This window comes from Mustela lutreola, chromosome 7 (genome assembly GCF_030435805.1).
Source record: "Mustela lutreola isolate mMusLut2 chromosome 7, mMusLut2.pri, whole genome shotgun sequence".
NCBI classification, from domain to species: Eukaryota; Metazoa; Chordata; class Mammalia; order Carnivora; family Mustelidae; genus Mustela; species Mustela lutreola.
In genome coordinates, this window is record NC_081296.1 from 59,892,812 (window position 1) to 59,920,780 (window position 27,969).

The 27,969-nt window shown below is 38.6% G+C and overlaps 2 protein-coding genes across 5 annotated transcripts in view; both read left to right on the forward strand.

Annotated features, from left to right (window-relative positions):
• The window catches only part of SLC12A6 (solute carrier family 12 member 6), a 93,152-nt gene that overhangs the window by 27,845 nt on the left and 37,338 nt on the right, over window positions 1–27,969 (forward strand). For 3 of the 4 annotated variants that reach the window (XR_009355490.1, XM_059181072.1, XM_059181074.1), the window contains exon 2: window positions 17,782–17,826. The exons of the other annotated variant lie outside the window; for it this stretch is intronic. Coding sequence is in view for 2 of the 3 variants with exons in the window: in XM_059181072.1 (XP_059037055.1) it covers window positions 17,782–17,826 (45 nt within the window). In the remaining variant the exon portion in view is untranslated. The remainder of the gene's footprint in view (window positions 1–17,781; window positions 17,827–27,969) is intronic. 4 annotated transcript variants of the gene reach the window in all.
• Window positions 3,484–4,102, forward strand: LOC131836058 (ATP synthase subunit d, mitochondrial-like). The gene has a single exon (XM_059181078.1). It carries the CDS (start codon window positions 3,558–3,560, stop codon window positions 4,041–4,043), a length of 486 nt encoding a protein of 161 aa, XP_059037061.1. The 5' UTR covers window positions 3,484–3,557; the 3' UTR covers window positions 4,044–4,102.

Below are 27,969 nucleotides of genomic sequence, written 5' to 3' on the forward strand. Positions count from 1 at the left end.
GATCAGTGATGAAAAACTCAAACTTAGGGTTATTCTGGTATTTTTAAACTGTAAGGATTCATCTGGGAGGTGTCCAGATAAAACAGGATATTATCTACAAAGTGTCAGACTGATATCATAATTCTAATCCATGGCACTGGAAATTAGGAGACAGTGGAAGAGTATCCACAGATTACCAAGAGAAAAAGACTGTTAATAACAAATCCTTATTTGTAGTGAAGATATCTCCACAAGTGAGATGCATGTTACATAGAGAATATGTCTACTTAACCCCTTAAATATTCTGAGAATATTTATAAGATAATAACAATAATAAGAAGAAAGGTTTTTCACCAAATAAATGGGGTGGAAGAGAGATCATAGCGGGGAAAGAAATAGAAATAGTAGGAAATGACAGACTCTCCTGGGAATGTGTTGTGTAAATGTTAACCAAAGGGACATAGTTCAGGGAACAATTCAATAGTAATAGTGATGTAGAAGGAAAACCTCAAAATTATGGGAGGAAAAAGAGGGAAAAGCTTTTCAAATGGAGATGAGAGAAAAAAAGGTTCCAGTAAGCACATATAAAGTTGTTCAACATCATTAGTCATCAGGGAAATGGACATTAAAACCTCAGTGAGATACCACTTCACATCCATGAGGATGGCTCTAATAAAAAGATGGACAATTACAAGTGTTTGACAAGGATGTGGAAAAACTGAAGCACTCATTTATGGTGGGAACATAAATGGTGTGACCACTTGAGAAAATAGATTGCCAGCTCCTCAAAAAGTTAGAAATAGACTTACCATATGGCACAGTGATTCTGTTCCTAGATACATACCCAAAAGAAATGAGAATATATGTCCACACAAAAACTTGTATGGGAATGTTCATAGTAGCGTTATTTACAGTAGCCAAAAACAGAGAAATAACCCAAATGTCCACTAATTGATGAATATATAAATGAAATATGTTATATCCACATAATGGAATATTATTTGACAATAAAACCAGGTGAAATACTGGGGTGCCTGGGTAGCTCAGTGGGTTAAGCCTCTGCCTTTGGCTCAGATTATGATCTCAGGGTCCTGGGATCAAGCCTTGCATTAGGATCTCTGTTCTGCAGGGAGCCTGCTTCTCCCCCCCACCCCTGCCTGCCTCTCTGCTGACTTGTCATCTCTCTCTCTCTCTCTCTCTCTGTGAAATAAATAAAAATCTTTTTAAAAAAATAAATAAAAATAAAAATCAGGTGAAATACTGATATATCCTACAATATGAATGAATCTTGAAAACGTTATGTGAAGTGAAAGAAGCCAGTCACAAAAGAAATTATTATACAATTCCATTTATATGATATGTCCAGAATAAGCAAATTTAGAAAAAGGAAAGTAGGTTAGTGGTGGCTTTGGACTGGGTAAGGTGGGGGAGTGAGATGGAGATTGACTGCTAATGGATATGGTGACCAAAATGTAAAATTAGATCGTGATGGCAGTTGCACAACAATGCAAATATATTAAATATTGAACTGAACACTTAACGGGTGAATTATGTAGTATGTAAATCCTATCTTAATAAATTTTTTAAAAGATTTTATTTTTTTGACAGAGAGAGAGAGAGAGAGGGAACACAAGCAGGGGGAGTGGGAGAAGGAAAACAGGCTTTTCGCAGAGCAGGGAACCTGATGCAGGGCTCAGTCCCAGGACCCTGGGACCATGACTGGGGCTCGATCCCTGAGACCGTGACCTGAGCCAAAGGCAAGAGACTCAATCCACTGAGCCACCCAGGCGCCCCTATGTCATTTCTTTATACAAATCTGAATTCCAAACCAAAAAAAAAGTGGTCTTCTAAGAACACTCCTTTTGCTTGGCACACTCTGCTAGACAGCACTGGTTTCCTCAAGGGTCTCTATTAATTTAATGCGTACACTTGACATATGCATCAGAGTTTGAAGGATATTTTTGATGAGCACTCAGCATTGGTGACAGATCTGCCTATATGACCTAGTGTCTCCTTCCACTTCTGTCTAGAGCCCATTGTCTCCCAGTGCCATCAGTTTGTCATCTGGCCACATCAGGCAACATCAGGCTGTCCCTGTCCCTGCACTACAATGGGTTTCTGCTGCAAGAGTCAGGATTGAGTGGCCTAGATAAGACTCATGACTAGTCCTGGGTTCTTGGTCTGCTCCAGCTTCAGCTACTTGCCTGCTGGCTGCTATTGTCTTGCCACCTTTTCTTCACGACAAATCTGATGGATCAGAAGGAAGATTGCTAAGTGAATTCTCATCATTTTTTTCAGGATTTGTGTATAGTGTTCTCTGATCCCATTGACTCTGCATTTTTACTACTTTCTGCCTTTACTACTCTTCTTACCCTTTTAGTGTCTGGTTTTATCGGGGAAATTTGACATGACAGCAGTACTGTCATAGCTCTTTCAATGATTTTTTTTCTGTTTCCTTCTGTGTTTGCACTTTGTTCTACTCACTATTATTTCCAGGACCTGATCTCGGTTCCTCTCTCTTTAACATTGACTTCTAGGAAAGTTTTTCCTTTTATCTTAAATTTTGTGTTTTGATGATTTTTATTTCCATTATTAACTTTTTATTGAAACTAGTCCTGAATTTCTATCTCTGGGTATTTTTCTTTGAAATTAGTTCATCATCCATCAATTAACAATCATACACTGAGTATTTTATATCATGTACAAGCTACTGCTATGTTGCAAAGAGCTATGATTGTCACAGCAACACTAAGACAAAGTTCTGGCCCTCAAAGCACTTAAAATGGCAGATAGGACCTTGACCCTGCCCACCCCACCACCCATGGGTTGACTTACTGGGCTTCCTCTTATTCTCTTTTCTTTCTTTCTTTTTTTAAAGATGTTATCTGTTCATTTTTCAGAGAGAGAAAGAATGCACAAACAAGCAGGAGGAGTGGGAGATGGAGGAGGAGAAGCAGGCTTCCTTCTGAGCAGGGAGCTTGATATGGGACTTGATCCCAGGACCCCAGGACCATGACCTGAGTCAAAGGCAGAGGCTTTAACTACTGAGCCACCCAGGCGCCCCTCATTCTCTTTTCTTTAAACAAATTTTTTTTCGTTTACTTTTTCGTATATTTCTCAATCTTGGCAGCTGTGTTTGCTTGGGTAGGGACACGGTGGTTATCTCACATCTATGAAAATTGGTGCCACCAAAAATTCATTTCCAACTTCAACTGTACTGTTAACACTATTCAGAAATCCTTCTGAGTCATCCCAGTTAGCCTCCTTTCAGCTTCTCATAAAACTTAAAGTGTTTGTTAAGCCCCCAGTCCCTCCATTCGCTTATATTCAGCACATGACTGAAGTTACACTTCTCAGAGTAAACTTCAATTTCAAAACGCCTCTTCCCAGCACCCATATTGACACCTGTCCTTTACCTTCATCCTTCTTAGGTAACACACCTGTACACCTGTGCTCTAGAGCTTTTCTTGCCCGCCTCTTCTGTATTGGCTCTTTCCCTTCACTGTAGTAAAACACTCCCCCATCCGTTCCTTGCTGCTGTGGACTCTGGGCAGCCGGGGTCGGTGAAGGATCTCAAGATGGCTGGGCGAAAACTTGCTCTAAAAACCATTGACTGGGTAGCTTTTGGGGAGATCATACCCCGAAACCAGAAGGCCATTGCTAACTCCCTGAAATCTTGGAATGAGACACTTACCTCCAAGTTGGCTACTCTCCCTGAGAAACCCCCTGCTATCGGCTGGGCTTACTACAAGGCCAATGTGGCGAAGGCTGGCTTGGTAGATGACTTTGAGAAGAAGTTCAATGCCCTGAACATTCCTGTGCCAGAGGATAAATACACTGTTCAGGTGGACGCTGAAGAAAAAGAAGATGTGAAAAGTTGTGCTGAGTTTTTGTCTCTCTCAAAGGCCAGGATTGTGGAATACGAAAAACAGCTGGAGAAGCTAAGGAACATAATTCCGTTCGATCAGATGACCATTGAGGACCTGAATGAAGCCTTCCCAGAAACCAAATTAGACAAGAAGAAGTATCCCTATTGGCCTCACAAGCCAATCGAAAACTTATAAACTTGAGGTGGGGAAAGAGCTCTGGCCCTCGTATTATAAACGCTGGACATTAAAAATAATGGATATGGAAAAAAAAAAAACACACTCCCCCATCCCTTTCTTTGCCCCTCTTTCCCTCTCTTGCACCACTTGTTGACTGTTTAGTCTTCAAAATATTTCTCAAATCTGTCCTCTTCTCCCCATCCTCATTGCTACTACATTAGTTCAGGATAGTTTATTGTTACTTCTTGTCTAGCCTCCTAAAGCCACCCTTATAGTAGCACCTAGAGGAATTTTTCTCAAATATAAATCTCATCCTTTTACTCCCCCATTTAAAATACTGTATTGTCTCCCCTTTGCTTGCAAAATAAAGTTGATTCTGCTTAGCAGGTCATACATGTCCATTCATGATCTAGAACATTCCAACTTAACAGTCTCCTTAAGGGGCGCCTGGGTGGCTCAGTTGCTAAGCATCTGCCTTTGGCTCAGGTTATGATCCCAGGGTCCTGGGATCGAGCCCCACATCAGGCTCCCTGCTTAGCGGGAAACCTGCTTTTCTATCTCCCACTGCCCCTGCTTGTATTCCCTCTCTCGCTCTCTCTGTCAAATAAATAAAATATTAAAAAAAAAAAAGAACAGTCTCCTTAAGACTAAGTTGAAACTTAACTTCTTCCTTGATGGCTTCTCCATTACATTCTTCAGGGAATGTAATGTATTTTACACACTCCCGTATCTCTTCGTCTATACCTCTACTGTATAGTGCTCTAATCACCATGATGTAATTGTTTTACCCATATGTGCTATAAGTCCCCAAGAATAGGTACTGTGTTCTGTTCTTTGTGTATCCCCAAGTGCCTAGCATATAGGATTGACACATACAGGTGCTTATAAATATTCTCTGAAATAATATGCTGATTAATGAAAATATAATACAAGGCAGTATATGCCCAACAATTCAGAAGAAGGTTAAAGCTGATAGAAAATTAAACCTCGGGGCGCCTGGGTGGCTCAGTGGTTTAGGCCTCTGCCTTCGGCTTGGGTCATGATCTCGGGGTCCTGGGATCGAGCCCTGCATTGGGTTCTCTGCTCAGCGGAGGGCCTGCTTCCCCCTCTCTCTCTGCCTGCCTCTCTGCCTACTTGTGATCTCTATCAAATAAATGAATAAAAATCTTTTTAAAAAAAAAAAAAAAGAAAGAAAATTAAACCTCACGGTAGGCCCAAAAAAAGAAGTAATTGAGTTGGCCCTTTTGTTTTTTTAAGGTTTTATTTATTTATTTGACAGAGAGAGATCACAAGTAGGCAGAGAGGCAGGCAGAGAGAGGGGAGGAAGGAGGCACCCTGCTGAGCAGAGAGCCTGATGTGGGACTCAATCCCAGGACCCTGAGATCATGACTTGAGCCGAAGGCAGCGGCTTAACCCACTGAGCCACCCAGGCGCCCCATGAGTTGGCCCTTTAAAGGATATATAACTCAGGTAAGTAGAAAGAAAGAAAAGGAAATTTTCAATGAAAAATTGACGTAATCAAAGATACATGGGTCTGTGGCATGCCCGGGTGGCTCAGCTGGTTAGGCGTCCCACTCTTGATCTCAGCTCAGGTCTTTATCTCAGGGTCATGAGTTCAAGCCCCAGCAAATGATAAGTTAGAGAGAAATAAGCTAGTGCTACATTATAAAAGAACTTGAAAGACAGGATGAGGTTTTTGGAGTTAATCCTGTAAGCCAAAGGATCCAAACAAGTAAACCAGTGTCTGCCATAGGTGTTTAATCCCTTAGCTTCTGCTACCACCAGTATCCCCATGCCCCGCCTGGGAATTCACAGTAGGAATGGAGGTGGAACCTACAAGAACAGTCGTTTCCTTTTCTTAGAGGGACTTGAACCAGTACCCACATATGATGCCTGGATATAAGTAAGTGAGAATGATCATATCTTCACAAAGTTGTTGGGAACTCCTGGCATTGTCATTAGGAGACTTTTGAAAGTGTTTTGTTTTTTAAACAATGAAGCAACCTAATAAAGACAGAATTTAGTATTATTAATATGAAGGGAAATAAAGGATTGTTTGAAGTTGGGAGAATTGGTGACAGGGAGAATAATTGAGCTATTTCAGTGGTCCAGGCTGGAAAGGACAAGTATCTAAACGCTGGCAATGCAGTAGAAAAGAAGAGATGGGTATAGAAGCCACAATTGACTGGATTTCATGAATGAGGGAAGGGAAAGAATCAAACGTTGGAAACACATATGCTGACTGGTTCTTATTAAGCATTTTTTTTTTTTTATCAATGACAAATTCTTTGTTCCTATCAATTTAAGTATATGTTATATATTAGGTACAATGTAGTTGTATTTATTATACTATAGACCAATATATTACATTATATATCATTATATATTGGTTGTAATATATACCAGGTATTATATAAAGGTGTATCATTAGATGTAGTAATTCCTATTGTATCTCTCGAATTTCTCCATTAGCTATGTCCTGACTGTAAATCCCTCTGTTTAGAATGTCTCCCCTTCTCCATTTCTCTTACCCTTCTTCTTCTTTTTTTTTTTTTTTAAGATTTTATTTATTTATTTATTTGACAGCACAAGTCAGCAGAGAGGCAGGCAGAGAGATACGAGGAAGCAGGCTCCCTGCTGAGCAGAGAGCCCAATGCGGGGCTCCATCCCAGGACCCTGGGATCATGACCTGAGCCGAAGGCAGAGGCTTTAACCCACTGAGCCACCCAGGCGACCCACCCTTCTTCTTTTTGATAAACTAACCATCCTTCAAGATTTGGCTTAGTTATTCCTTGATACCATTCCTGACTGCTTTATTTTATTTTCTTTCCTTTTTGATTCCCACAATATTTGTACCTATACTGTAACAATTATTTTTATTGTTTCATAATTGTATAATTCCTCTCCAAACTTCTTGAGAAGAAAGGGTAACTCTTTCAGTATCTGCAGTGCCTAGCACAGTACCTGACACATGGTAGGCATTCAGAGTATCATGAATTAATAATAATCCTACAGACCATATTAGAGGTGGTTGTTAGCACATGGATCCATTACAGCGGTCTAATAATGATTATGCCTGCCTGTGTCTAATAACTCTGGCATTCATTTCATTTTGCATATTGCACTTGTTTCCTGGCCTGAAACACTGCTTTTGTTTTTAGACTTCCATGTAGAGAATTTCAGTTGTTTTCCATCTACTTTAGACTCCGAGACTTTTGCTAATATGACCCTAGTGTTCTAAGCAAACCATTCCGGACCTGTGCCATGTTTATTCTGCTCCTGTGATTTTGAGTTCTCTCTGATTTTTAAGGTTTTTAAAAGTTCCTTCTTAAAGCACGTATGCCTCTATCCATGTTGCTCCTCTCCTTTGGACCCTTAACAGCACTAAAGGCAGAACCACAGGTTATTGGCTCTATCACCTTGGGCAAATCCTTTCAGCTTCCTCTGAGCTAGTTTCTTCTAGAACATAGGAAAATTTCCTCCTCACAGGTTTGCTGTGCAGATTTGGTATGATGATAGTAGGACATGTGCTCTAAATTGAAGTCATTTAGAGACTGCCTTTATGATCTTTCTATTTTTATGTATCATCTTTGTATTTAAAATTTTTTTCTTAAATTGAATCACTGAAAGGAGCTTTATCACTAAATGAAATACCAGCGTGCTTGCCACTCCATAAATAGAGAATAAACTAAAAATAGATGTAATATAAATGGTATTAATCTTGCTAGATACTGTTGCCAAGCAGAGGCTTTTAGCCTGTTAAAAAAAGATCAAGGGGAGGCAGTGCATCTTACTGGGATAAGTGGTGTGGGGTTTTTTTGTTCTTTTTTTTTAAGATTTTATTTATTTATTTGTCAAAGAGAGAGAGCAAAAGCAGGGGAGCAGCAGAGAGAGAAGTAGTGTTCTCTGAACAAGGATCCCAATGTAATGTAGGATTCAATCCCAGGACCCTGGTATCATGACCAGAGCTGAGGGCTGACACTTAACTGACTAAGCCACCCAGGCATCCCATAAGTGGTGTTTTTACTGATCACTGTTAGTTCCAAACATTATTTTCTTGATTTGTAATTTAATTATTTTATAAATATCTTGTAATTTCCCAATTTATTTTCCTGGATAATGGAGAGTTAATTATATTACTAATATTCATTCTTTTTTTTTCTAATATTCATTCTTATACCTACTTTTTATGACCAGCATAATGTAATAGAAAATCAGAATTCAGGTTCAAGCCAGTCTTTGAAATTTACTGACAGTATATCCTGGCCAAACCATTGAACCTAACTTAGCTTTAGCTTCTTTATAAGGGTCCTACCTATATCACAGAGTTATCATGGGAATCAAATGAAGTATGTGAAAGTATTTTTAAAACTGTAAAATGTTATTAAACATAAAATGGCATTATTACTACCATTCATTTTTAGTTTCTTAAGTTGAATTTGGCTCTTCAACTAATTTGTGAGTCTTGTTAAAATTATTATTCATTTGAAAAAAAATTATTATTCATTTGAGAGAGAGAGAGAGAGAGAGCACAATCAGTAGGAGAGGCAGAGGGAGAGGGAGAAGCAGACTCCCAGACTCCTTGCTGAGCCAGGAGCTCGACATGGGGCTTGATGTGGGGCTGGATCCCAGGACCTGGAGATCATAACCTGAGCTGAAGGCAGATACTCAACCATCTGAGCCACCCATGCACCCCTAGTTTGTGAGCTTCTTAATGTCAGGAAATACCTTATTCTCATTCTTTTATTTTTTGCAGTATCCAACACAGCTTTTGGTGTATTTAAAACTTACTGAATTAAGTTCTTGTTTATTTGAATAGGAGTCATTAATAAACTTGTGTTGGGAATATAATACAGACACTCCTGGACAATTACTATTGTAATTATTTTATCAGAAAGTCCCAAATCATATGTTATTGTATATTTAGTCCAAATTATCAATGTATCAAATTTCAAAATAAGATGGGTGACTTAAAGTATTAGTGTCACGTGACTGTACAGTTTTAATCAATGTGTATACCAATCCAAAGATTCACCCAAATTACTTCTGTACTCCCATATTACTTAAGTACTGTTGTACTTCAAAATGTTTAAAGTTCTAAAAAAAAATCTCTTGCTACCTAAATTCTAATTTAATCATGATTATTTGCAACACTAAGTTTTTATTATTTTTCTTAAGGATCATTCCATGGGTCATCTCAGTTTTCTTAACAGTTACCTTTTACTGAGTATCTACCATATATAATCCTCACAATAATTTTCTGTGGTGTAGTATTACTCTTGTTGCATTGATAGTAAATAAGGCTAAGAAATATTAAAACATTTTTGCAGAGTTACACAAATAGCATATATAAAGCTAGGATCTCAGCTGAGCTTCATCTGCTTCCAGATCCTGTGTTCTCTTTTCATTGTGCCTCACATTTGCTCCAGGACGGCTGCACAGCTGTCACAGTGTGCCCCTCTCCCCACTCCATTCATCATCACCATCATCACTCTTCTCCCAGCCTCCGACACTCAGGAAACAGCAACCCTGTGTGTCTAATTGCTCTTGGAAAGAACTTTAACTTGTTTCTCTGCACCCCACCCCTACTACCTCCAGTCAGTCAGTGTGCTAACTTTGTGAACCCAGCCTGTGAACTCTACTCACCAGCTCTAGTACTTCTGACCATATCCAGACTACCATTACCTTTCCTTGGGCCATTACAAAAGCCTTCTGTGTCCTACTTTCTCACTTGCCTCCTGCAGTCTATTCTCCAGACAACAGCTAGATTGAGCGTGTTACAATTTAAATCAGAACCTTCCAGTGGCTTCTGAGCTCACAAAGTAAAACCCAAAGTCCTCACTATGTCCCACAAGACCCCACTGTGTCCTACAAGGACATGCACCTGCTTCAGGGTCATTGCACCAACCATTCCCTCTGCCTGGAATGTTCTTCCTACAGATATTTGTATAGCTAGCTACCTCACTTCGGGTTTCTGGTCAAGTACCACATCTGAGAGACATTTTTTAGACTCAGTATCTAAACTACCACGCAAACCATGCCCCCACTAATCCTTCCATTCTCTTATTCTGCTTCTCGATATGTTTTAGAACTTATCACTCTTGACATATATCTTGCGTTTTGATCATGTGAGCTCTTTAGTGGCAGGGGTTTTGCTACTGCATTTCTGGTAATTAGAATAGTACTTAAGCAATACTTTTGAGTATTGCTCAAAAAATTTTATTGAGTAAGTGAATGAAAAGAACTACACTCTAGAGTAACGTGGACATGGCCTCTGAAGACAAGCTCAACAATTCTCATTGTGGAAGATCTCATCACTTTCTCCACCATGGATTTTACCATCTTCATTACAGCCATTTCCATGTCTTCCTAAGACTCCTGCCATAGACTCCTAATTGTTTCCCCTGTTTCTGCTCTTCCTCCTTCCACAGTGCATCCTTCAACCATTAACTGAAGAGTTAATCAGACCTGTCTTGGGGCTTTTAAAACCTTCTAGTTGTGTCACCTCACTTTCATAGTAAAATTTCCACTCTTCACCATGGTCTGCAATACTACAAGCAGGTATCTTCTACCTAGTTTGAGAACTTTTTTAAAACTGCTTTCTTCCTCATTGTGCTTTAGCCACATTAATATTTCCAAAACATGCCAAGGTTATTCCCATCTTAAGGTCTTTGCGTGGCTACTTCTCTGCCCTGATCAGTCCTCTTCAAGATCCTCACATGTCTGCCCTCTTTACATGCAGGTCTCATCATAAAAGTTACCTTCTCAGAAAGGCCTTTACTGTCCACCCAATCCAAAATAGCTTCCCTAGTCACTCAATTTTGGTTTATGATAAATTTTATAAGGAAAATAATTTTGATTATTAATTTTCTTTCATTCTTTAAGATTTTTTTTTAAAGATTTTATTTACTTATTTGACAGAGAGAGATCACAAGTAGGCAGAGAGACAGGCAGAGAGAGAGAGAGGAGGAAGCAGGCTCCCTGCTGAGCAGAGAGCCCGATGCGGGACTCGATCCCAGGACCCTGAGATCATGACCTGAGCCGAAGGCAGCGGCTTAACCCACTGAGCCACCCAGGCGCCCCATTCTTTAAGATTTTATCTATTTATTTGGCAGAGAGAGAGACAGTAAGAGAGGGAATACAAGCAGAGGGAGTGGGAGAGGGAAAAGCAGGCTTCCTGCAGAACAGGAAGCCCGATGTGGGACTCCATGTGGGGCTTGATCCCAGGACCCTGGAATCATGACCTGAGCCACAGGCAGACACCCAGGTGCCCCATTTTTCTTTTATTATTTATCTCCCCATATCTGCATGAGAACAGGAAGTTTGTCTTGTGTATTTGTTGCTCTATTCCTAGCACCTAGAGCAATGTCTGAGTCTTCTTAATCACTCATTTAGGTGAATCAGTGAATGAAGATTTAGAATAGTCATCTGGGCACTTTATAAACAGCAAAATCTCAGGCTTTTCCCATGAGATCAAGTCAATTAGGGCTAGTTATATGATCCAGGAATTTGTAGTTTAACAAATAACTCCAGATGATTCTTTTGACTGGGCAAATTTGGAGAATACTGGCTTAATAGTAGTATTGCTAAGTGAAAGCAATAAGTAAATGGCAGTGATGATTCAGAGAGTTATCATTTAACCCTTGTACACTGAAATGAATTTGTTGGACATTTCCCAGAGTGTATACAGTGGAACACTGATTACATAAGATGTGTGGTCATGAATGAGTTATGTCTTCTGATATATTTAAGAATGCCAAATCCTATATTCTTTAGGAGATTAGTTAGGCAGCCATTAGCATATTAAAGGGTCTGAGAAATTAAATATTATAGGAATTTACTTGAGTGTTAAATATATTTGCCAAGTTTGTTTACCAACCCTCCCCCAAATCATTTTCTCACCAAATATCTATTAACATACTGAAGGAAACGCGTGGTACAAGAAATACAGTACTTGGTTCACAACTGCAATAGCTTATTCTCTCCATGATTAGCTGTCTACACAAATCACTTGCATGACTGATGGTTTGGACTAGATAGAATCCTAAGAGAAATTATGTTTTTTTTGGCAGAAGTATATTCTATGTATCTTTTTAAAAATATGTTCTTACTATAATAAAAATTCAGATAACTATCTTTTGATTCTCTTTTGTTGGGTGGGCTAGAAATATAAAAAACTAATGATTTATTAACTTCTGTATGCATCGCTTTACATTTCCATCTCACAGATAAATTATTTTGCCTACATTTGCCTTGTATTTTTCACCCACTTCTTTATTTAAACCCAATTAATTACATGTAAATTTTTCTAGGTCTTTCTGGTCTCATTGCAGTAAGTTTGAAATGTATATAAAGAAGATAGGCTTTTTCAGATTTTACCTTCTTTCAGTTTGTTTTCCTTCTTGGGTTTCCCACTATAATAGTTACCCATATAGAGAGGCAGAATCCAGTAAGTGTGAATGTTAGCGTAATTATCTTTGATTCCATTTTTGATCCACTTTGCCTAATTCTGAGTCAGAAGGGTTTCTTATCATAATGTTACTTTGGTTTTTTAAAAATTGGAGACCAGAGAATTAGGAATGTGTTAAGACTAGTGATTTTTCACGTATTTTGTATACTTGTATTCAAGGTATGTCTAGATAAAATAGACTATAATGAGCCTCTTGTCCTCATGCATATGCACTTGATCATGCCTACTTTTTCTAGATAATTAGGCCTAACAGTTTCCACTATTGATTGTATTACTTAATGAAATTACTGATACTATCTTTAATGAAGACTAAAACCTGCTACGCTGAATTTCAGATGCAAGGTACAAGCTAGCCTTTATTTGCTTCAAATTTTCTACCAAGAATGATAGATGAAGTAATTAGCAAAGGAAATTCAGAAAAAGGTTATTGCTATGGACAAAACTAAGGGAGATAATAAGGCTCTTCAGAAAAACTATTTACAGAGGCAATTTTGCAAGCTGGTACCACCCACAATCATTTTTCTCTCTATTCTCCAAGGCACATGACAAGAAACTAAATAAAATCTCCATTCTTTACCATTTACCCAGGATAAATAAAATATACTGAGAAAGTGCCCATTTATAAAACTACTATATCATTTCTTTTTTTTTTTTTTAATTTTTTATTTTTTACAAACATATAATATATTTTTATCCCCCGGGATACAAGTATGTGAATCACCAGGTTTACACACTTAACAGCACTCACCATAGCACATACCCTCCCTAGTGTCCATAACCCCACCCCCCTTCCCCCAACCCTCCTCCCCCAGCAACCCTCAGTTTGTTTTGTGAGATTAAGAGTCATTTGGGGCGCCTGGGTGGCTCAGTGGGTTAAGCCGCTGCCTTCGGCTCAGGTCATGATCTCGGGGTCCTGGGATCGAGTCCCGCATCGGGCTCTCTCTGCTCAGCAGGGAGCCTGCTTCCTCCTCTCTCTCTCTGCCTCTCTGCCCACTTGTGATTTCTCTCTGTCAAATAAATAAATAAAATCTTTAAAAAAAAAAAAAAAAAAAAAAAAAAAAAAAAAAAGAGTCATTTATGGTTTGTCTCCTTCCCAATCTCATCTTGTTTCATTGATTCTTCTCCTACCCCCTTAACCCCCCATGTTGCATCTCCACTTCCTCATATCAGGGAGATCATATGATAGTTGTCTTTCTCCGCTTGACTTATTTCGCTAAGCATGATATGCTCAAGTTCCATCCATGTTGTCGCAAGTGGCAAGATTTCATTTCTTTTGATGGCTGCATAGTATTCCATTGTGTATATATACCACATCTTCTTGATCCATTCATCTGTTGATGGACATCTAGGTTCTTTCCATAGTTTGGCTATTGTGGACATTGATGCTATAAACATTCGGGTGCATGTACCCCTTCGGATCACTACCTTTGTATCTTTAGGGTAAATACCCAACTACTATATCATTTCTATAACAAGGAAATACTTTCAGGTCATTTTTCTGATTGTATTTACATGTGAAAACATACATGCTTTTATTACTGATAGAGTATCAAAGGCTTTTTTTTTAATTTTTTATTTTTTATAAACATATATTTTTATCCCCAGGGGTACAGGTCTGTGAATTGCCAGGTTTACACACTTCACAGCACTCACCAAAGCACATACCCTCCCCGATGTCCATAACCCCACCCCCTTCTCCCAACCCCCCTCCCCCCAGCAACCCTCAGTTTGTTTTGTGAGATTAAGAGTCACTTATGGTTTGTCTCCCTCCCAATTCCATCTTGTTTCATTGATTCTTCTCCTATCCACTTAAGCCCCCATGTTGCATCACCACTTCCTCATATCAGGGAGATCATATGATAGTTGTCTTTCTCTGCTTGACTTATTTCACTAAGCATGATACGCTCTAGTTCCATCCATGTTGTCGCAAGTGGCAAGATTTCATTTCTTTTGATGGCTGCATAGTATTCCATTGTGTATATATACCACAGCTTCTTGATCCATTCATCTGTTGATGGACAGCTACGTTCTTTCCATAGTTTGGCTATTGTGGACATTGCTGCTATAAACATTCGGGTGCACGTGCCCCTTTGGATCACTACGTTTGTATCTTTAGGGTAAATACCCAGTAGTGCAATTGCTGGGTCATAGGGCAGTTCTATTTTCAACATTTTGAGGAACCTCCATACTGTTTTCCAGAGTGGTTGCACCAGCTTGCATTCCCAACATTGTAGGAGGGTTCCCCTTAGTATCAAAGGCTTTTGAGTATAACCTGGTATAACCTTTTGAGTTGTAACCTGTGAGTAGCTTAGTTTATAAAGGCCACCAAAGGTAAGAATAGTCATCTTATTGGCAACTTGTTTCTATTACAGGAAGTAATTTGGTTAAAATAAATGTCATTTTGAGTAATGTTTAGGACAACTCCCAGTCTTTGGCAAACTTGGGTGTGCCCTCACCAGTGACATAGCAGGAAAAATGTTAAATGGGAGAGTTCAGACATTAGACAAGAGACAGAGGACATAACAGACATATCTCAGAGCAGTATTATCATGTTGATTATACAGTTTGGATTGCATACCCAGAATCATCCCTCAACTTAAACCCATTTACCAATTGTGATTTTTATAGGCATGGCTAATTTCATTCTCATGAATTCTGAATCTTTTTACTCCTAAATTTGCCCTTGTTTTGGGTTTTATGTGTATCAGTGAAGTACTGGTGAAGTACTTGAGATTAGTCTTCAAATTACCAAAGAAGTATTAGGTAAAGGTTGCCCTACGTTCCTTCAATTATAAAAAAATGAAAAACAGAAATCCAAGTTGAACTTGCAGGGAACTACACAAAGAGTAATTTCTACTCAGCTCAAACATGGAGGGTGTTCAAAGGAAGAGGCCTGGCCTGCGTAGAAAATGCATGTATGGCATGTGTGCACAGCTTAGAAGGCAAGAGAGTGTATAGTATAGAAGGAGGTAATTTGTAAGAGAAAAATTGTTTGTATTTCCCCATCTAAAATCATATCTGTTCTGCCCAAGTTATCTGAGATGGTCTTCTATTTTTACTCATACATTCCCTGGAAATTCCAAATAACTTGTTTTAGGCTATTTTTCTTTTTTTTTTTTCTAAAGATTTTATTTATTTGACAGAGATCACAAGTAGGCAGAGAGGCAGAGAGAGAGGAGAAGCAGGCTCCCCACTGAGCAGAGAGCCTGATGTCAGGCTTGATCCCAGGACACTGAGACCATGACCTGAGCAGAAGGCAGAGGCTTAACCCACTGAGCCACCCAGGCACCCCTAGGCTATTTTTCATTTCAGGACAAAAAAGTTAGAATTCAGAGTACCAAGAAACATGAAGATAGGTCCCCAAAGCCTAAGATTATCTCTCTAAGCTTTCTCTTTTGACAGTAGTGTGCCATGTCTTTGGCCACTTACTAACAGCATTCATCTTCTGAACTATAAATATTCTTTAAAGATTTTTTATTTCTTCATCTGAGAGAGAGACCAAGCAAAAGCACTAGCAAGGTGAGGAGCAGAGGGTGGGAAAGAAGCAAACTCCACACTGAGCAGGGAGCCTGATGTGGGGCTAGATCCCAGGACCACGGAATCACCTGAGCTGAAGGCAGATGCTTAACCAACCACCCTTCAACTGTAAATATTAAGAGATTCTAAGCTTTGCCCCCATCCCATCATACATAAGAGGTGTTCCCATTAATGACAGTGTCTGAGAATCATAATCTTAAAAAGGATTGTTGATGATATTTTAGGGAAAAAAATAGATGGTGCTGGTAATTTCTCAAGCTTTTCCTTTAGAATCAGTAGAGTAGAGCTAGATGATGACCGTAGTTATTCTGGTTATGAAACTGTGATTTTTTTTTTAAGATTTATTTATTTGACAGAGATCACAAGTAGGCAGAGAGGCAGGCAGAGAGAGAGGAAGAAGCAGAGGAAGAAGCAGAGATCCCGATGCGGGGCTCCATCCCAGGACCCTGAGATCATGACCTGAGCTGAAGGCAGATCATAACCCACTAAGCCACCCAGGCACCCCTCTAAGTGCTTTTTTTATCAGTACATTGAAGAAGACCTAGCAGCCTTTTAATTACTACCATAATTTCAAAGTAGTATTGCACTTAAATGGGATTAAGAAATATATATATAACAATTACAGTGTGATATGAAAAATTGTACTTATTGTTGACAAAGCACAGGTACTTTTATGTAGTTTGTTTCTGATGTCATACTTGGAGAAAATACTAAACTTCAGTTACAAGTTAGTGAAAATAAAGTTGCAACCTTCTCCCCATTGTTCACAGACCCCCTTGTCTAAAATTACTTTTGTGGCCCAGACACATTCAGGGAAACCAGATGTAATCCTCAGTATCTCAAGAGACTTAATCTTTGAGGAAATTGGAGTTCTAAGTCTTTTCCATATTTAGCCCTTAATGGTTTTCAAACCTTTAAAATAACCATGTGGTTAGTTGTTAAATGATGATTGTCAATATCTCTTGCATTAGGAACTTGGCTTATTGCCACTAATTTTATTATAGATTAGAAGAAGTAGATATTTATAAAAGCCAGGTTAGTAATTTTATCATGAAGTCCAATCAGAACATATCTGCTGGTAGTAATGAGTTCTTTACTTATGTCTTGACTTTGAGCTGCTATGGCCATATGTTTCTTTGGCATTAAAGAGAAAATGTAATCCATGTGGTAAGCCCCAAATCATTCTACTTTATTGAACTTGTTTTGCTTGATCAAATTTGTGTGATTATCTTTTTAATTAAATTTTTTCTCAAAATTTCATTTAAATGCAATTATACAAAATTTGTCCTGCTTCTGGCTTATTTTCAAGGTTCATCCGTATTGTAGTATTTTCTTTTTTATGACTGAATAATATCCCATTCTATGTTCATACCGCATTATTGTTTATCCATTTATCTGTTGAAGGACACTTGGTTGTTTCCACCTTTTGGCTGTTGTAAATAATGCTTGGATGTACATTGTCATACAAGTGTCTGTTCTGCATCCCTGTTTTCAGTTCTTTTGAGTATATGCCTACAAGTGGAATTGCTGGGTCACATGGTAATTCTGTTGCTTAGCTTTTCAAAAAAGCTGTGTGATTATTTTTTATAATAGTTTATTCTATTTATACTATCCTTTTATTAATGTTTTTTGAGCATTAAAAAACTTTTTTTTCTTATTTCCTTCATATACTTTTGTTGCTGATTTTTAAGAAATTATTTGTTTTGGTCATTCATTTTTTTCTTTTCTTTTCAATTGTTTGTTTTTCAGACCCGAGTCAGAACTCCATCACAGGGGAACACAGCCAGCTGTTAGGTATAGTATTACTGTGGGGATTGACTTTCACTAAAGTCACCCTTTTCCTGCCTATACTAACAGACATTACTCCCACTTCTATTTTCTATCCCCTCCTTTTCTGTTTTACACTCCTCAACATTTTTTCCTGCTGTTTGCATTCCCAACTTGGTAAGTTTTAGGAAACTACTGCAATTTATTATTAAGACCCAATGTAGTACATTTAAAAGTAATTTATAGAATCTGTTTTTAAAAATAAAATCTGTAAGAATTAGAGCTTCTTTGTTCCAAGATAATTTTGTCAAGAAGATACTATAATACTCTATCATATCTTGGGCCTTGTAGCTACTTTGTCCTTTTTATTATTTTTCTTGGTCTTTTAATCACCCTTATTTTTTAATTACTGAAAGTACTTCATGGATAGCAAGAGCTTAAGAAAGATGTAGAAGTAGATGTTCCAGTTCTTTATCTGTTAAATAAGTGATAGAAATAAATTTCTTTCTTCTAGGGATCACATATTTTAAATTTCAGTAATTTAACAGTAATTGCACATCTCAGAACTTAAAAATTTAAAATAAAGAAATAAAACATGCTCTGGTGAGGATTTCATACAATACAAAAAGTATATGTAAGGAAAGTAAAGTCCTTTAAAGTATCTCTTCTCCCTACCACTTCACCTCACTAACTGGAGAATTCTTTTAGAAATTTTTATTTATACATTTTCTTATTATATATGACTATCTTCTTTCTTTTTTCTGTCCATGGGATTATACTCTGCAAACTCCAGCTTCTTTTCTTTCACTTAACATTTTATCTTAGACACATTGTTTCAATACATAAAGATTTGCCTATTCCTTTGTTTGTTGAAGAATAATAGTCCCTGTATTCCTGTGTTCTAACTTTACATAGCCAGTTTCCTATTGTTGACTACTTATTTCAAGGTGTTTTACTTTTAAAAATTATGTTACAGTGAACATCTTATACATATATTCTTGCATTCTCATTGCCAGTATATTTGAAGGAAGAATTCCTAAGAGAATTCCTTGGTCAGAGGGTATACATATCTTCAGAAAGATACATCCTTACCATAAAAAGCAGATGCCAATCTTCAATTTTTTCTTTCTCTAAGAGGTGAAGATAGCATCTCCATTAAGTACTTTTCAATATATTAACAGCCATTTTGTGTGTATATCTTTTGATTTGAGTCTTATTTTTTTTGTTGTGTGTTTTTGTTTTTGTTTTTACTGGAGTATAATTAACATACAGTAGTGTTATATTAGTTTCAGTTGTACACTATATTGATTGGACAGTACTCTCACCAGGATAAGTGTAGTCACCATCTATCACCACATAGCATTACTACAGTATTATTGACTATATTCCCCATGCTGTACTTTTCATCTCCATGACTAACTTATTTTATAACTGGGAGTTTATATCTGTCTTTTTTTTCTATTAGAAATTAAGGAAATTTATTTATAGTTCATATTGCAATGTTACATTAGTTTCAAGTGTACAACATAGTGATTCAACTTCACAAATTTATAACCCCTTTTTTCTCACCCATCCCACCCACCCACCTTCTCTCTGCAACCCACCAGTTTGCTCTTTGTATTTAAGGGTTGTTTGTTTGTTTGTTTGTTCTTTTTTGATGGGAGGGGCAAAGGGAGGGAGAGAGAATCCTTTTTGTTTGTTTTGTTTTTTGTTTTGTTTTGTTTCTGGTTTTTTTTTTTTAAGATTTTATTTATTTATTTGACAGAGATCACAAGTAGGCAGAGAGACAGGCAGAGAAAGAGAGGGGGAAGCAGGCTCCCCACTGAGCAGAGAACCCGATACAGGGCTCCATCCCAGGACCCTGGAATCATGACCTGAGCCTAAGGCAGAGGCTTTAACCCACTGAGCCACCCAGGTGCCCCTTGTTTCTGTTTTTTGAGAGAGAATCCTAAGCAGACCCCACACTGGGACATGGGCTCAGTCTCACAGCCCTAAGATCATGACCTGAGCCAAAATAAAGAGTTTGTTGCCTAACCAACTGAGTCATCCAGGTGCTCCTATTTTCTTTTTATATACAACTTGTAAGTGAAATCATGAGATATTTGTCTTTCTTTGCCTGACTTCACTTAGCCTAATGTCCTCTAGGTCCACCAATGTTGTTGGGTGGCAAGACCTCATTCTTTTTTATGGCTGAATATTCCATTGTGCATATAATACCACACTTTATTCATTTGTCGATGGACAATTGCATCGCTTCTGTAGTTTGGCTATTGAAAATAAATATTGTTGCAATAAACAGAGATACATATGTCTTTTCAAATTAATTTTCTTTGGGTAAATATTCAGTAGTAGAATCGTTTGATCATATCGTAATTCTAGTTTTAATTTTTTGAGGAACCTCCATACTGTTTTCCACAGTGGTTGGTCCAATTTACATTTCCACCAATGGTGCATGAGGGTTAATTTGACGCTTTTTTTTTTATTTGTACATTGCTGAACTTTTTGCTATTTGAGTATGTGCAAAGCAGTTATGGAAAATATAAGCTATCAAAAAGTCCAACGTAAGGAAATTACTTGACTTGTTTGCTTATTACAGGTTCAGAATATGAGTTGATACTCCTTTTCTGCTCTTTCTTTGTTAAGGACATAAGTTTCTGGGTTTTTTCTTAAGATTTTATTTATTTCAGGGGCATCTGGGTGGCCTCTGCCTTCAGCTCGGGTCATGATCTCAGGGTCCTGGGATCAAGCCCCGAGTCGGGCTCCCTGCTGGCAGGGAGCCTGCTTCCCCCACTCTTTGCCTGCCTCTCTGCCTATTTGTGATCTCTCTCAGTCTGTCAAAAGATTTTATTTATTTCAGAGAGAGGGAGTGAGCAAGAGAGAGCATAAGCTGGGGGAGATGTAGAGTGAGAGGGAGAAGCAGACTCCCTGCTGAGCAGGGAGCCTGATGTGGGGCTTGATCCTAGGACCCTGAGATCCTAACTTGATGGAAAGGTGGATGCTTAGCCATCTGAGTCACCCAGGTGCCCCATAAATTTCTGATCTTAGAAATTCTCATTTCTTTGACAGAGTTTATGTGCTGGAACAGTAACTCACCTCCTAAGTACTCAATAAATATTTGTTAGGTAAATGTTTGACATAAACATTTGGCTAGAAATCTGATCACAGGGTCCTAGACTTATGATATTGAGGCTGTCAGTATTCTCTTTTTTTAGAGTTTTATATTTGATAGTTTATTTAGACTGTTCAATATTATTCTTGTCTATATAAAAATTTCATATTTGGACCAGGAATGATTGAGAGTTTATTGAAAGATTTAGGCAGACCATGAAAAGTACATTTCTCTCCTAAGCTATTAAATTGTTTCTGTCTCTGATACATGCTGACAAGTAGAGAAATTTGAGAGTGGTTTATCATCTGGCCAGGAACATGTGTGTAATGGAGGTAGGGAGGACTTAGATAATGAAATGGACAGTCAGGGGAGCTGGTACCATTCCAGTGTAAGCTGGATTTTGTTTCCAGTGAAGCATTCGTAGTAAAAGATAGTGAGTGTATTGTGGGCAAAAGAAATGGTATATGATTGTGAAGACTTCTCTTAGTATTAGCTAAAAACCCTAGTATTTGCAAAGAGATTACTCTAGATATTAATCTCATTTGGCAGCCTGTATTTGCATTCAATTTTAAACAATCCTGGGAATTTATCCAGAGTCATCTGGCTAGATTCTCAGGTAAGTTCATCTTGCTACCCTGAGTGCTCCCTCTTAGGTTCGTTAGATAAGGTCTTTTTTCTCGTGCTCTTAATAACTGCCATCTTCTGTGTCCTAGCCTGAATATCTTTCCCTTTCTTTCTTCCTTCCTTCCTTCCTCCCTCCCTCCCTTTCTTTCTTTCTTTTTTTCTTTCTTTTTTTAAAGTAAGCTCTAAACCCAGCTTGGGGCTTGAATTCAGGACCTGAGAGTTGCATGCTGTACTTACTGAGCTGGCCAGGCATCCCTCTGAGTATCTTTGCCTAAGCTTCAGCCTCCAAGGCCTTAAAAGGCCAGGTTATTTTAAAAAAAAAAATCCTCAAAAGATAGAAGGGTGATTTTTTAAAATTATATTTTCTAGCCATCATGCAGAAGGGGCATTGGTAGCTTGAAGTAAAACCTTGCCAGCTCTTGGGGCACCTGGATGGCTCAGTCGGTTAAGTGTCTGCCTTCGGCTCAGGTCATAATCCTGGGTCAGAGTCCTGGGTCAGGGTCCTGGGATAGAGCCCCAAGTTGGTCTCCGTGCTCATTGGGGAGCCTGCTTCACCCTCTCACCCTGCCTCTCCCCTCCCACCCCCAGCTTGTGCTCTCTCTCACTCACTTCCTCCCTCCCAAATAAATAAAATTAAAAAAAAAAAAAAGAAAGAAAAGGATCTTGCCGGCTCTCTATAAAAATCTTGCTTAGGGGCACCTGGCTGGCTCAGTCAGTGGAGCATGTGAGTCTTGATCTAGGAGTTCGAGTTTGAGCCCCACCTTAGATGTACAGATTATTTAAAAACAAAATCTTGGGGAAAAAAAATCTTATTTAGCATAATTTGGCCTGGTAGGTTAGAAAGTGCTTCAGTTGCCTTGCCTGCTGAATGGAATTTATAATATTTCTCAGACCTTCTAAATGTTCTTCCTGTCAATAGGGCACAGTCATTTTAATGTATCTGTTCCCACTGACTCATCAGATCTCTCATAAAACTCAGGGTCAGGCTGAGCCACTATATGGAAGAGTGAAACTGCTATTGTGGTAAAGAATTAAGTTGTATACTTAAAATTTATGAACTTTTCTGTGTGTGTATTTCTATAATTTTTAATTTAAAACATTTTAGTAAGCAAGTAAGCAAATGAGCAGTGGGCCCTAACAGTTTTAAAACAATTTTTACCAAACATTCAAGGAAAAATAATTCCTCTTACACAGTTTCTCTCAGAGAACAGGAAAACAAACAGACCCTACCTCACTTTGAGGATTGTGTAACTTTGATACCAAAACTTAGCAATGACAATATGAGACAAGTATAAGCCAGTTTCAGTTATGAATATAGATACAGATGTCCTAAATGAAATATATGCAATCTAAATCAAGCAATACATGTATTTTAAATTACCCCTGTGACCAGTTTGGGTTTCTGCTAGAAATACATGGTTGGGGCATGTGGGTGGCTCAGTTGCTTAAGCGACTGCTTTCAGCTCAGGTCATGATCCCAGACTCCTGGGATCAAGTCCTACATTGGGCTTCCAGCTTCATGGGGAGTCTCCTCTCTCTGACCTTCTCCCTTGTCATGCGCGCGCTCTCACTCTCTCTCTCTCTGTCAAATAAATAAAAATAAAATCTTTTTTAAAAAGTTAAAGAAAAAAAAGGAATACATGTTTGGTTTACCATTAAAAATCAATGTATAGGGAGCGCCTGGGTGGCTCAGTGGGTTAAAGCCTCTGCTTTCAGCTCAGGTCCTGAGAGCCCCGCATCCCCACATCAGGCTCTCTGCTCAGCAGGGAGCCTGTCTCCTCTTCTCTCACTGCCTGTCTTTCAGCCTGCTTATGATCTCTGTCAAATAAATAAATGAAATCTTAAAAAAAAAAAGTGTATTTAATTCAGTATGGTAACCAAAGGAGATTAGGGGCACCTGGGTGCCTCAGTCAGTCAGTTAAGCTTCCAACTCTTGATTTTGGCTCCAGTTGTGATCTCAGTATTATGAGATAGAGTCCTGTATGGGGCTTGCACTGGACATAGAGCCTGCTTAAGATTCTCTCTCTCCCTCTGCCAAACTCTCCCCACCCCTTAAAAAAAGGGAGATTAAAGAATGAATCACCTTAACTAACACAGGAAAAGAATTTCATTTGAAATCTATCCAATATTTAAATCCATGAGTTTGTATTGATACTTTAAAAAACTAATTGATCACAGTTGGACTACTCTAGTGAATTAATTCCTTATTCTGAGAATTGGTTAATAAAAGGAAAGAATGAAGTATATATCTTACTTTACAATACCAACGGATAACCAAATTGTATATTAAAGAAAGTATCTCTTTATAAAATTATTTCAGGTAATAAATTAAGGAAGAATAATAAAAAAGAGTATCACCACTTTGTAAACCTTATAAATTGATGGGTTTAGTCATTAATCACCAACAGTTGTTAGTATCCCCAAAATAAAGAAAATTAGATGACATGTATCTCTCTCTCTCTCTTTATTTATTTATTTATTTATTTGACAGAGAGAGAGAGAGACACAGTGGGAGAGGAAACACAAGCAGAGGGAGTGGGAGGAGGTGAAGCAGGCCTCCTGCTAAGCAGGGACCCCAATGTGGGGCTCAATCCTAGGACCCTGGAATTGTGACCTGAGCCAAAGGCGCCTAAAGACTGAGCCACTCAGGCACCCACAAATGACGTGTGTCTCGTAGCAGAAGATCAAAATTCCACTAAAAACACTGAATGTTGATAAGCCTCTAGATCTAAGTAGCAATAGATATGAAATACAAAAAACAGTAAAACAATAAACAGTATTATGTGTATGTCATCATCAAAATCAGAAACTCTAGGGGCACAAGGGTGGCTCAAGTCAGTTAAGCATCTGCCTTTGGCTCAGGTCTTAATCTCAGGGTCTTGAGATCAAGCCCGGTGTTGGGCACCCTGCTTCTCCCTCCCTCTACCTCCTTTGCCCTGCTCATGTTCTCTCTCTCTCTCTCTGCAGTAAATAAAATATTAAAAAAAATTTAGAAACTCTGATGAACATATGACCTGTTTTCTTCAAATAAATTGTAGAGAAAAAGAGAATAAGCTATTGACTTAAGAGATATAGCAATCAGTTATAATGTATGACTCTTGACTACTATAAAATCAAAAACATAATTTATAACATTTGAGACAACCTTTCATGTTCACACAGTCACATAGCTCAGACCCAGACCTGTGCCAAGGGAATTAAGTACATTTACTGCTCTTGTTCTGCCTAGCTCAGACCAGCAAAGACCATTTGACAAGATCAGAAGACTAAGGGAAGAATCTGAGATTGATTTATCTTAGCCCTAAATTGTATAAGTGGCAAATTACAAAAAGCACAATGTGGAGATAATATCATAAACTTTTTTTTTGACAGAGAAAACATAAAGTTTTCCTCAAAAACTTTATAAAAGTTTTTATAAAGAACAAGACATCTGATACACCATTTTTCCTCTACAAAAAAAATTGTGTGCCATAAAGGATGGAAATTTGAAATCTGTAATAGAATCAATGGCACTTGTATCAGTTTTTGTTTGAATTGTGCAGTGAAACACTGGTAAATTCCCAGTGGTGTTAGCATTATCTAGATAGTAAAATGAGGGTGAAAAACCAACATGATGATCTGATGGACTGTTTAATTCATAGCATTATTTTTTTTTTTTAAAGATTTTTTTTTTATTTATTTATTTGACAGAGAGAGATGACAAGTAGATGGAGAGGCAGGCAGAGAGAGAGAGAGAGAGGGAAGCAGGCTCCCTGCTGAGCAGAGCCCGACGTGGGACTCGATCCCAGGACCCCGAGACCATGACCTGAGCCAAAGGCAGCGGCTTTAACCCACTGAGCCACCCAGGCGCCCAATTCATAGCATTATTGAGAGCAGTCTCAGAAGGTGCCTTTCAATGGAATTCTCTCAGGATTCTGGATAATCCTAAAACAGCCCTAGGACATGGATTTGGTTCTTAGTTCCTGCACAGTAAAACTTACTTACTATTCAGAAACTCTAGAACTTCCATTCCATTTGAGATTTCCCGAGGCCACAGTAGTGACCCAGACTTCTGAAAGGCTCTACTATCTATCTATCTGTCTATTTATCTATTTTAATTTTTTTAGAAAGAGCATGTGAGGGGGGGGGTAGAGGGAGAGGGAGAATCTTAAGCAGGCTCCATGCTCAGCACAGAACCCAACCAAGGGCTTGATCTCACAACCCTGAGATCATGATCTGAGCCAAAATCAAGAGTCAAACACTTAACCAACTGAGCTACCCACTTTTATTAAGGCTGTACTTTTTTTTTTTTTTTTTTTTTTTTTTAAAGATTTTATTTATTTATATTTGACAGAGAGAATTCACAAGTAGATGGAGAGGCAGGCAGAGAGAGAGAGAGGGAAGCAGGCTCCCTGCTGAGCAGAGAGCCCGATGCGGGACTCGATCCCAGCACCCTGAGATCATGACCTGAGCTGAAGGCAGCGGCTTAACCCACTGAGCCACCCAGGCGCCCAAGGCTGTACTTTTGAAGCAGTGTGATCTCCCACCAAGAAACTGAGATTGACAATGGATCCATGCCTTTCAGTTAACCACTCCTGATGAGAACTTTGTCTCTTGCCTGGAAAGCCTTGCTCTTTCATGATTGACCAGGAGCTCTGCGGGACCCTCACATTCCCAACACCACCACATGTAGACCCTGATAAGACCATCTTAGAGACATCATTGGTCTCATAAATGTAGGCAAAGTATCCAGGAATATTCTTCTACCCCCCCCCCCATTTAAGCAAGCAAGCAGAGTTGGGCCAGAAACATCTAGGATTAAAGTGTCAGGAAGTTACGGTGGTTGCATTTGAAACTTGAGACTCCAGAGGCTGCAAATGTAGAGGTGGCAGGGCTGCAGTGGGGTGGGGTTGTGGGGGTAGCTGTCAGGACAAGGCTTGGACCAGCAGGCAGCAGAATGGGGCAGGATAGTTCTGAAGCCAGATTTTTTTTTTAAAACCAACAATATTGTAAGGCTATTGAGCCAGCAAGGAGTAGTATGTTGGGTCTGGGACTTCTCATATAACCCTCAAGAGGGGTGAAGTGGTCCAGAGTCTGTGATACAAAACTATTAAAAGTTCAAATCAATAATGGGTGCAGTTAGGAAGATGAGCATACTACTCAGGAATGAAAGACTGTTTAGAGAGAACAAATGGAACTTGTAGAAAAGAAAAGCTAGTTATTGATATAAAATGTCAAGTTAACAGATTAGAAACAGGTAAAAGGGGTTTGTGAACCAAACAAAAGGAAAAACTACACCTAGACATATGTTAATGAAGCTGCAGAACACCAAAAAAGGATCTTGAAATCAGCCAGAGAGGAAGTGCACGTCATCAAAGAAACAGTAGAATGACAGAATTCTCAATGGCAAAACAGATAATGTCTTAAAGTGTTTGCACAGCTGTTATTATCCTAGAATTTGTGCTTATTAGCAAGACACTCAGTAATAAGGACGAAATACAGACAGCTGTTGCTAAATAAAAGCCAAGAACATTTTACACCATGAAACTTGCTCTAAGCTAGTGGTTTACAACTGAGGACAGTTTTGTCCCCCAGGGGATATTTAGAAATGTTTGAAGACTTTTTTTTATTGTCACTACTGGAAATGCTACTGGCAGCTAGTTACTCGCAGCTAGGGATGCTCTTAAACAGCCTACAGTGCACTGGATATCCTCCACAACAAATAATTATGTGCTGAGTTTGAGAAACTCCTCTAATGGAATTCTCAAGAAGATACCTCAAGTAAAGGCAAAATGATCCCAGAAGACTAGTGCTCTGAAATGCAACAAAAATATTGAACAAATAGAACTGTAAACGTGGACCTTCACCCAAGTCAGTGTTGTCTCTATGAAATATTTTTAGTATCTTACTTGTGTATTAAAATAAGCTGCTAGATTAAAAATCTCCAAACAAACAAAAGCCCAGGGCCAGACGGCTTCCCGGGGGAATTCTACCAAACATTTAAAGAAGAACTAATTCCTATTCTCCTGAAACTGTTCCAAAAAATAGAAATGGAAGGAAAACTTCCAAACTCATTTTATGAGGCCAGCATCACCTTGATCCCAAAACCAGACAAGGATCCCATCAAAAAAGAGAGCTATAGACCAATATCCTTGATGAACACAGATGCGAAAATGCTCACCAAAATACTAGCCAATAGGATTCAACAGTATATTAAAAGGATTATTCACCACGACCAAGTGGGATTTATTCCAGGGCTGCAAGGTTGGTTCAACATCCGCAAATCAGTCAATGTGATACAACACATCAATAAAAGAAAGAACAAGAACCACATGATACTCTCAATAGATGCTGAAAAAGCATTTGACAAAGTACAGCATCCCTTCCTGATCAAAACTCTTCAAAGTGTAGGGATAGAGGGCACATACCTCAATATCATCAAAGCCATCTATGAAAAA